This window comes from Drosophila nasuta, chromosome 2L, assembly GCF_023558535.2.
Source record: "Drosophila nasuta strain 15112-1781.00 chromosome 2L, ASM2355853v1, whole genome shotgun sequence".
NCBI classification, from domain to species: Eukaryota; Metazoa; Arthropoda; class Insecta; order Diptera; family Drosophilidae; genus Drosophila; species Drosophila nasuta.
The window spans coordinates 17,261,117-17,273,017 of NC_083455.1; the positions used below are offsets into that span (position 1 = coordinate 17,261,117).

An 11,901-nucleotide genomic window follows, 5' to 3' on the forward strand; every position below is an offset into this window, starting at 1 on the left:
TTTAATGTTGATGGAAATACGAGTAGTTTGTTGCACTTGCTCCATAGTTTCTTGCACAATTCAATTAATTTCCACATGCAGCAACAACCAGCAACAAGTATTTTTTTCTCTCTAAATAGTTTCAATGATGCATATATTAACTATTTGTCTGCCATACTCGATATAAATATTTCAACACAATTTTAATTAACATTGCAAAACTACTCTAAAGGGTTTGAGAAGTTGGCGGAATTTGTGTGGTTGGAACTTTGGCATTTTTCAGGTGAATATTTCACATTTTTGTGCTTACCTAAAATCGAATTATAAGCGCGATTAAAACAGCGAGAGGTGCTCTTTAATTAAAGAACTTAATTGCGATTGTACTGAATGTTGATTACAGAATTGGTTTATAAGTATTTGTATAAAACATGTTTTTATTAAAAAACGACAATAAACTAAAAACATTATCTCTCGTTAGTTTTGCTGACTATCTTTGTTATCGAAGCTCATAAATAGAATTCCAAGTTGCTTATCAAGAATATATATTATACACTCTGGCAGTTTTCTTCAAATAATCAGACTCTCATTGCAAAAATATTTATGAAATGAAAATACATTTACTCAGTTTACTGCGGGTCACATGCGTAAGAAATAAAATGTTCATTTATTATTTAAAATGTGCCTTAATGTCAATGCTTATTATTCTTGTTCCCAATTAAAAATGTAAATAAACAACAGCATCAGTTGATTAATTTGATAACCCGAAATCCAGTCTACTTTTTACAATAAATTTTTATTTCAATTAAATCAATCAAAGAAAATGTTGCCCAAAACTTTGTAGAAACTTAGTTTTAACTTTTTGCACCCAAAAAGAGAACAACCTAAAGAAAAGGCATCACCCACTTCACTACTCCCATAAGAAATGCAAGTCTCATTAATTTGGTTGGCTTGCAATTTAAAATTTAGTGCAGATTGTCGGTCCCCCCAGTTAATTAACACCTATGTGTGTATGTGTTACCGAAGCAGCAACCAGAGGCGACTAGCTACCAGAGGGGTTTAGTTGAAACCAACCACTTCAGTCACACTTTTGTGCCGTCGCCGTGTTCGCTGACGCAAAGCGGAAGTGGCACTTTGGAAGAAGAAGCCGACGCCGCTGCTGCTGCTTTTGTTGCGGCTGGCGATGCTGATGCTGCTGCTGATGGTGCTGCTGCTGCTGCTGCCACCAGTAAGCGTATCGAAAACCGAAACTTTTGATGGAAAAAGTTTGCAACAACAAACGCATTCTGGGGCCAGCTTTGGCGTCCTTAAAACCGTCAAGCAGCAACTTGCTATAATTCTCGCACATTGCCTCATGAATTTTGATTTTTTTCTCTCGCTTTTTACTTATTTTTGATTTTATTTCTTTTTTTAAAGCGCTGGCTTAGATTTGAATAATGAGCTTTTGCTAGGTGTAAAGGTAGGCGTGCTTTAAGCCGCGGCATCTAAACAAATTTATGCCTAGATAAGAGCATGTCCAGGGCACTGGGGCTAAAACAATTGAAATGTGCGAGATGCAGCACAACTTTTGTTTGAGGGTCGCGACCAAAAGTGCTACGTGAATTGTGGCTCTAGAAATAATGGCAGAGTTCAGGCCTCGACTATGACAGGACCACCATGAAATACGACGGCCAAGTTGCCCAGCCACGAGAATTCTGGTTAGTTGCACTTACATAGAAGGCTAAAAGGACCTCTCTCCTCGTAATTCATAAGCAGAGAGCTGCACTGCGTTTAATGTATGTGTGTGTTTGGTTGCTGTGGGGCCACACATTATGCTTTTGACCAACATGGAAAAGCCAGCAGCCGCTGGCAACAAATTGAATTGACTGTCAGCAATTCTCGAGATTTGCCTAATTGCTCAACAACATCAAAGGCAAACAACTACTTAAAGCTGACGCTGAAGCTGAAGCTGTAGCTGTAGCTGCAACTCATGTCTGTCTCCGTCTCTATCTGCCCCAACATCTTTTGCTCTTATGCAAATGCGCAGTGGCAACAAAAACTTTGTCACAAAGCGCAAAAAAACGAGGGGGAGAAGGAAGACGGACCAGAGGGAATGGCGGCAAGCAGAAACTGCAACAGGGGCAAGTTTTTAACTCAGTGGTTCTAGCCGCAGCTAGAATGCTGATGACTTTGGTAACAACTTAAATTGTTTGGCAGCACTCACTGCAGATACTCTTGCAACGAGGGCAAAGTTGAAATGCGTTTAGGGACTGTCGATTTGTAAGCAAACTGCTGCTTATTCTAATACTATGTCGTAGAGTCAGCAATCCGAATATATATAGTATATATAGTGAGCAACGTCAGCCGTTTAAGCCAATTATACCGTCAACTTTAACTTATGACTGCAATATCCCAAATGCGCACAAATTGTTATCATACTTTGTAAAATTGTTGTCAAAGCTTTTTATTTGTCAAATGTAAAAGAGTTTCAGTTGTTTTAGTGCATGTTGTATTTAATATTGTTGAAGCATTTTATATTTGTTATTCATGCAATTTTCATCACATGTTTGTGCATCATATAAAATAGTTGTTTTTGATAAGAAGTTTTAAATTTAAAATATATCTTTATAGCATTTGAGTTTCACAATTGATGCTTTTTCTTATAAATAATAATAAATTTCTTTTCACTTAAGCCACTTAAAATAAAGAATAGCATTGAGTTTAGTTTGCCAGCTTAGAGTAAATGTAAGTGCCCAATAAAATAAAAACAATAAATAAATTATACACAACACACAACAGTATTCCCAATCGCGTCCAATTTACCATTGGATTAACTGGCCTGCAAGCAGCCAAAAATTGCCTCTCCTCGGGTAACTGCATTTCCTCTTCGAATTGAGGAACGTCGATCACTGCCTCTGGAATGCTATGATCATCCCACAGCACTTCTCTACTTTCCCTAAAGTAAATGCGCATTTAGTTGACTATTTACACACAACAAATTTGATTTGATTTACCGATTGGACATTTTGAAGAATCAAAATCCGCGACTCGACGTTGTTGCTAGCCTAATGACAATGAGCGAACTGATCCCAGAAAACAAAAGCGCAGCTGACCAAAGGCAGCAACGCAACATTATGCTGAAGTCAGCATTTGTTATTCTAAGAAACCATTGGCCTCCCAGGAATATATTTTCTGAATTTGTATGTACAACCAACAAAGTTGTCAAACCAAACTTATTTAAGTGCTTGAGACCATTTAAATAACTAATTATAGTAAAACGTAAATATATTGTAACATATGTAAAAGCAGCACTTTTGTTATAAGGTTAATTGTAATTCTATTTATTTGAAATTATGCAATTTAATGTAATTCCAAGCATCAGCAAAATACATTTTTACTCTGTAAATATTTTCAATGTTTGAAAAGAGTATAACGATTTAAAACGGAATAATGTAACATAAACTATGTAAGTGTAAAATTCCTTATCATATGCAGATGACTTTAACTCTGCTTTATGATCTGATAAGATTAGTTTATGATGGCAAAATAGTTTAAAAATTTCACAACTGTTTCATAAGTTTTTACTTAAATGAGAAGAAATATAATTGTTTCATTACTCAACCAAAAAAGAGATCTATTTATCCAATTTATTCCCCAGGGTATTCTGATTTCCACTCTCCATTTTCAACATTATTTACATTTCGCATATATATTAAGCTAATTATAAATTTGAATACAATTTGCTGGGGGTCATTTGACACTTTCGGCATGAGAAATTTACCGAAAAACACCAGTTGCCGACACTGTGACATGTTTTATTATCTAACAATTATACAGTATTTGCTTGTAGTTTAAATCAATACATAAACATATTTAACATATTTGCATTCGTTAGAAATTTAACCATTAAAAATACGATAGTAAATATCAACAGCAAATATTGTTACAATGTAAACAGAAAAGGCATTTGTTTAACTATTTATGTGTTTGTAAATGCTGCCTTTAAATTTAATCGGTTTATGTGGGAAAAGAAGAATAAGTTGCAAGGGAAAGCGACTAAAAAATACTCTTTAAAATTCATAAGTCTCGAAGTATGGGTTTATGTTAAAGCATTTTGTACATAACACAAAATAACTAAATGAATGAAATGAATTTAGAGTATTTAGAGTAATTGATAATTGAAATTGTTGGAATACAAAATTAATTGTCTCAAAAGCAAATCGCTTACCCATCAAAATATGTTTCTCCAGCTTATATGAGTCTTCTGCATATTGTGGTATTTGACTTCAAAATGCAATCTGCAAATATACTGCATAAGAAAGAGCAGCGTCAGAAAGATTTTTGTTTATGTTTACTTATATGAATTGTAGTGGAGAAAAAGAAACTTTCAGCGCGGGAAACTGAAACGCATTTCATTCATGATGAAAGCTAACGACAACAGTCAACAAAAAACCCATAAAATCAACAGTTTTGTATACAAAATATAAAGTTGTCAGTGATATAGTAAGACTTTTTTCTGGCTAGCCAGAAAATTCCAACAACGAGAGAGAACCACAAAATAATTGAAGTCATAATTGATAAGGTTGCAGTTTTGAAAGACTCAAACGAAGAATATGTGCTATAAGTATTCTCGCCTTCTCACTTATCTTATCTGAGTCAGAAAAGCACACACACTCAACACTCAACACACAACACAGTTGTTGAGTTGTTGTTGCCAATTAACACCTTTGTGCTTTGTGATAATGAGGCAGACAAAAACTGCTCACTGACGACAGAAACTGGTCGATTCGAATCGTTGTTGTTGTCGTTGTTAACTTGCTGTTGACTGTTTCGACTGCCTGAGAATTGTCGCTGCTGCTCGATTAGTTGAAAGACGCACGCGTTACGGCATGGACACAGACGAGAAGATGGCGGCGGGCACATCGTCGGGCCACGATGAGATCGATTTTACCAGCGGCTACGAAACACAATATCGCAAGGAATACAGTCCATTGAAACCGATCTATGTTCCGCCACCGGATAAACGCAATGCCTGGTTCCGCAGTTGGCCAACGATACTGATGATCCTCTTTCTGGCCAGCGTATTTCTCCTTGGCACCATTCTGCTGGTGGTGCAAGTCTTCACGACGAGCGTGTTGCAGGTGCTGCTCATTGTGGCTGCCTATGTGGCGATAGCAGCTGTCATGATCTGGATGGAGGTGCAGAGCATCAAAGTGCGATGATTTTTTCTTAGTCATCCAACCAACTTCGAAGAGTGTGACTAATGTGACGAAATATATCATTTTGTCGGGGAACATTTTTAAGTGTTGTGTCAACTTATTAAATATTATCATATCGGAATGAAAAGACTTTAATATAGTTAATACCAATGCCAAATAGCGTTTAAATACTGCGAAAAGGAAACAAATACTGTATTTAGTATTTACATAATACTATGACTTTGTCGTGCTCCTGATACGATATGTGTATATGTATGTGTGTGTGCGTGTGTATCTTATGTACAAAACCTGTTAAGTGTAATCAAACCGCTTTTTTTACGACCAATAAATGAAGCAACCAACACATAAATAAAGAAAATCTTATATATAGAGTGTGTTCTCTTTATCCGTTGTGCAAGATAAGCTAAATTCAATTGAGACCTAAATCAATATTAGTTAGTTATTAGTTATTGCATCGAGTGACAATGAAATATAATTGGTAACACAGCAGAACTCTCGACACTGAAGGTCATCGAGCACAAAAATATAAACTCATATATAGACACTTATACAACAACAATAATTTATTGCAATAAAAATAAAACTTGTGAATCAATGGCGCAAACCACGCATTTATTGACTTTTTATTTCCATCGAAAAGTATGAGAAGTCGCTGAATATTGAAAAAGAATTTGTTTTTCAACAATATTGAGAGAAAAATTGCCATCCATAAAGTTCACAAAGAATTCAAAAGTTTAAACTCTCTCGAAATTCTATGACGCATTTTATGTTTTTATCTACGAGCTTACTTTAATAACTAACAATTGGAATTGGAGCAATTATAAATTGAGATTGTTTATTGAAATTCCACTTGATTGATTGGGTTGGGTAATCTATCAACGAATTGTAACAAGTTTATTTAGGTTAATTCAATTAGCAAACTGAATTCATTTAAATTGTTATGTATTGCATTCCCTGAACTGAAAATATCTGTTGCACTTTTTCTACTGCATCAAACGTAATTAAAAACTTGCAGCACCATTGAGTTGCTAATTTGTAAACACAACTTTTGACATGCACTTGCAATTCGTTTTCACTTTTCACTTTTATTTTCGAGAGAAGAGCAAAAGATAACAAAGGCAAATCTCATCCTTTAGAAACAAAATAGTGAACGCGTTGGGGCATTAAACTTTAATTTCCGCTGGCAGAAGACAGGACGGGGCAAACAGCTGAGTTACCTTAATTACTCTTTCTCGTTCTCTCAGATGTCGAGCCATGCTAATTATTTGCAGTGTGCAGTACATGTGGATTACTCTCTCACTCTCTCTCTCTCTCTCTCTCTCTCTCTCTCTGTCTATTCTTTCTCTCTCTCTGGTTTTCTTTCTCCTTCTGCTAGTCCAGACGACGACGCCGGCGTATTTAATTATAATGGCAGAGTGCGCTTAGCTTAAGCATTAATGCCATTTCCGTTTGTTGACGGAGACGGCGATGGCGATGGCGATTGCCGCGCACGATGAGCGACAGACTCGGAACGAAGGATATTCATTTTGTGGGACCAGCTCAAAGAGGCGTGGTCCTTTGTTTTTCTTCTTCATTTTTTTTTCATTTCGGTGTTTTTCTATTTTTAGCCACTGCCGGGATAAGAGTGGCTTTCTAATTAGACGCTTGCCATGGCCTTTACACATAATTTTTCTTTGACTGTGCAAAAGATTACGTTGCATATTATAGGTCAAACCTTTGGCATTGCTTTCGCTTGAAACCGTATTTCTTTGGTGTCTACGGCTAATTAAAGTGGTTAATTATTTGCTACAAAATTGTACTGACAATTAATTATTTTTTAAAGCGAACTTCCCATGAATTTTATTTTGGTTTATTGATTGAATTAAAAGAACAAATATTAAGTTCAGACGAAATACGAAAAATTCAATCAATGCCTTACAGCGTCAGAACATCTCTCTTGACTTTAATTGAACAAGTTTTTTTTTTACAATTGTTAAAGTTGCACATATTTTCCGAAGTATTTCATAATCGAGTCTACATTTATATACGGCTTCAGGCATTCATTGATTTATTGCTGTCCTGCCACTTGACCAATATGGTCGATAAACGTTTTATGGCAACAAAAGCTGACTGTGTTTCATTGTTTTGCGAAGTAGTTTTTTATTTACGAATATTTTTTTAAATTGTATGCAAAGCTCGAATAATACACAATAGTTTAATTCAAAAGGAAATTGCACAATAAAACAGGCTTCAAGGAAAACAGAGGAAATACTGTTACTCCTTTTATTGGCTGGGAAAATAAATCTAAGGCTTAAGTAAATCTTACTTGAATGCTTTTTATTTAGCTACTCAAGTGCTGGCAAGCTCAACGTTAGACTAACTAAATGGAAAATTGTATCCAAGGCATGAAAAGTCCTTGAGAACTAAAGACTCAATAACAATGAGAATATATATGAACATATAATATTCGGTTTGTATGTCAACATTTAAAATAAATAAAAACAAGTAAGAAAGCTGCTGTCGTGTGGGCTCGACTGTTAGATATAACAGTGCGGTATTATTCCACAAAATATACCATATTAATATACCGAAAAATACTGAAATATACCAAAGAATATATTCCTTCATTTAAAACATATCATAGAGTACAAAATACTAAATTATACCGAATAATATATTTGGTATATTGATATTGTCTTACATTCAAAATATACCATAGAGCACAAAATATACCACATTGCTAGCCAAAGCCACGAAGACCCGTAGTAAGTAGGACTTTCTCTCATACAAAAGCATTTCTTAAATAACTTTTTCAATTTTCATCTCATCGCATCCAAATTTTCAGGAATCACATATTGTGACTCCTCATAATACCCTTCTACCTTAGAGGTAGCGGGTATAAAATATACATTCACTTTAGAAGCCAAATTTAAAGCAGAAAATAACAAAGACTGTGTCAACGAACGCAGCTTATTTTGAAATGAGTTCAAGCACCTTTCAACGTACTTTATGCATTCCATATTAAAATGTAATCATATTGTTTTATCAGCTTCGTAACAGATTCAATTGATAAATCGTGTATATGTATCAATTCCGTTTTAAGCAAACGTGCAAACAAATTTGATTATAGACAGATTGTATACACAAACATACACGAATAAACCTTTAGTAAATATTTATTGTTAATAATGTATGTAAATTATGCACATACGGAATGTATTTTTTATGTGTTATTTTTTTCCCAATAAAGTGACATGCCAAAAGCAAAAAGGCGACCGCAACACTTTCAATTAGAGTAATTATTTTTTAAATGATTCAACACAAATATGCTGGTAAATATGCATTTTGTAATTAGCATTGAAATGCTTTAAACGTTTGTACTTTAAAATTTCAGAACTGTCGTCGCGAATGAGTTAGCTGTATTCATTCAGATTAATTGAATACAAGCGCATTTGAATATTCAATTAAGTTCAACTTCCAATTTGTTGTTAAGCTGATGCGGTGCTAACCGAAAAACGTGAATCATTCGCAATGAAAATAAACCCATTCAACTCTTTCTCGATTTCGTTTTGCTCATCATTCATTCGCCTAGCCAAAAATTGGCCAATTTCAGCTCAATATTCAAGCACCTCTTCAGGCCTTTTCAGAAAAATGAGAAATGTTCATAAATTTTGCAGTAAAAATACAAAATATATTACAAATATTTAGCCAAGAACTCATCATATGCAAAGATTAAACTAGTTTTCAAATATCAATATGATTGTCAAAAATACTTTTTTTAAAATTTATTTAAGTTTATACAAATGTTATCTTTATACAATTTTCGTATATTTATTTCAATTAAAAATTTAACTAACACTTAAAAATCTTTTCCAGTATTTTGTTCAGTTGTATTTTCGTAAATTGGAGCAAAACCAACTCAAATCAAATCTTGTTGATCTACATTCGTCAACTTCCAAACCCAAAACTGAAAAGTGCAAATACGACCAGCTGAATAATTGTACTGCACATATATATACTATATATAGTGTATTTGTAACGAGTAACGAGCATGTCAAAGCATTTTGTGACATCTTTTATTTATTCTGTAAGCCCGAAAATGCCCGAAAAAAGTCAAGAGTACGCAAACAACGTGCATAAATTACCACAAAGAGACACGTTGAGCATCAGACTTTCTACTGCTCCAACGTACTGTGTATATATGCAGTTCAGCCATAGTTCTCCACTGCAATGCAAAAATGTGTTGAAATATTAAAACGAAAACAAAACAAAAAAAAAAAAACATCGAGTGAAAGAGAAAAGACCACACTGCAAAATTGTAGCCAAATGCAGATGAGCTGCATTCTTTCTATGGGAAAGTTTTTGGACACTTTTGTGAAAGCCTAACAGGCCACTTTAGTTTTAACCGCAAAGTTTGCTGTGTGCTCCGACCTCGTTGCACTTTTGTGTTGGGCATTGGCCTTTCATGTCATTTAACTATTTTTAGTTTTTTTTTTCAAACTCTCAATACCATGTATTAGAAATGGGGTATTTAGTTGCAACATTTTCTTTAATTCAATTTCTGCTTTCATCATTTTTACATCATCGACGAAGCTATATCATTGATGAAGCTATTTTCGTGTGTCCATCTGTCTATCTGGCTGTCTGTCTGTCTGTCTCTCTGTAAGTCTGTTCGTCTGCTTAGATCTCGTAGACTAAGAGCTAGAAATATATTTTTTATCGACAGAACTTATTATTTTTAACAATTTGTTTTAAATTTTTATCACGCTCACTTCCATATCCTCAAATCGAAAAATAATCGATTAGGAAGCTTTATTTAAAAATTTTCTGCAAACAATAACAACTACAGTATTTGTGATTTGGCTGCGATCAGATAAGAACTGTAGAAGTTATTAATGATATTATTTTGATTGACAAAAAACGTCTATTCTAATCGTGTCTTATTTGCTTTAGCCGACAAACTGATATACATATTTTGATCTCTATGGTATATTTCGAATGTAGTACTCTATCAAAATACCAAATATAGTCTTTGGTATATTTTGTGTGTAGTACTCTACATTTATTCCAAATATATATTTCGGTATATTATAGCATTTTTTAGTATATTTTTTTTAGTATATCTATAGAATATGGTTTTATTTAAAATGGGTAGCTGGTATCTCACAGTCTAGCTCACTCGTCAATAGTTTTTGTACTGGTAATTTCTGCTTCTTCATCATCAGCCAAATATATCTCCTTCTTGTGCAGGGTATCATTAAATTTAGCACTCTCATTCATGTTTGTTTTTCGCTCTTATGCTTTCTATTTGATAGCAAATCGCAAGGACAATTGTGTCCAGCACACTGTTGATTGCCAGCGCCAGTACAATGGGAATCTATAGGAATGCATGTAACCACACACACACACCAAAAGTGGTCTGAGTGTGTCCATGTCTGGACTATATTTATTTAGATTTAAGTCAGTGGCGCAAAGCATAAGCTGCTCCTAAAGCTTTAATCTGCACGTTGAACACATTTATTTGCATATATAGCTTCATATATGAACAATAAGTATTCCAACAACGTTTGCCTTGGCTTTATTTATTTATTCTCTTCTTTTTTATTATTGGCTTATGTTCGATTATTCGAGTGTATTTACTTTTGCCCTTTTTTTCATGCAGCTGCATTTAATAGCATGAAAATTAATTTGACATTTAATAGTATGTTGCATTGTTTTCTACCTGACACATGGCATATTTGTTTATTATACCCTATGCTCATTAAATCCACAAGTCGAGTATATTTGCACAAGCTTCATAACTCTGCGATTATTTCTTGCTCATTAAAGGGTATGTAATAATCGCTCGCTGCTTCTAGGTGTAATTTACCTTGTTTATTTATTGTATTAATGTTTGCGAAATGCAAACAAATTGAGCTGGCATATTTTATGCTCGCCTTTATTGTCACGTGTCGGTTGCCAATGATGCCAGCATATTATATTTATGAATAACACAAATAAATCAGCCAACCAATGGCCTGTTAATGTGTTAATAATTTCATGCAGTTGCCGTTTCGCTTGCGCACACTTGATTAATAGACAATTGCAGTTGCAATGTGTATCAAGAAATCATATTAAACAGGAATTAAGGCAAGCAAATTCCTAAGCATCAACTAATTGTTTAAACACGTAAATAATGATGTATTTGGTAAAAAAACAAAAACACACACAAAATAAACAGATAAGTTTTCCATGCTAAATCATGTTAATTAATACACTAATTTATTGAATTTTGAAGCGAGTTAAATTGATGGTGAAAGCAACATGGTCTGTTAATGCTTTTAAATAATATGAGTTTACTTTATATTTAAATTAAAATAATATAAAATAAATTATTATTTTAAGCATTCACTTTTTGAAATTTATGTTTAGTAATATTTACAAAAGTTACTCGCTGTACACCGCAGCGTATGCGTGTTATTTTTATATGCTGGCAACTCTTAAGGTTTGAGTCTATGCTAAAGCAAGCTTTTCATAACTTGTATTTGCGAAAATATGTACGCAAGTTAAAAAGCTTTCAAAGCTAACGTCATTGCACAGCTTTCGTAGTTGTGTCTTGGTTAAGTGTAAAGCTTTTATAAACATTAAAAATACACAATTATTAAATTAAATATTAGTGTAAAAAAGTTATGCGACAATTTATTTTGGCATCCATTAACAACCAATATAAGATGGAATTGAACAAATAACAATTTGTCAGAGCCAAATG

At 33.9% G+C, this 11,901-nt stretch overlaps 2 protein-coding genes across 3 annotated transcripts in view; one reads left to right on the forward strand and one right to left on the reverse strand.

Annotated features, from left to right (window-relative positions):
- LOC132799004 (ring canal kelch protein) overlaps positions 1-11,901 on the reverse strand; it is a 59,390-nt gene that overhangs the window by 24,380 nt on the left and 23,109 nt on the right. The window contains exon 6 of one of the 2 annotated variants that reach the window (XM_060811105.1): positions 4,184-4,264. The exons of the other annotated variant lie outside the window; for it this stretch is intronic. Within the exon in view, the coding sequence (XP_060667088.1) occupies positions 4,187-4,264 (78 nt within the window). The 3' untranslated portion in view covers positions 4,184-4,186. The remainder of the gene's footprint in view (positions 1-4,183; positions 4,265-11,901) is intronic. 2 annotated transcript variants of the gene reach the window in all.
- LOC132799010 (uncharacterized) lies at positions 4,801-5,794 on the forward strand. The gene has a single exon (XM_060811111.1). It carries the CDS (start codon positions 4,845-4,847, stop codon positions 5,175-5,177), a length of 333 nt encoding a protein of 110 aa, XP_060667094.1. The 5' UTR covers positions 4,801-4,844; the 3' UTR covers positions 5,178-5,794.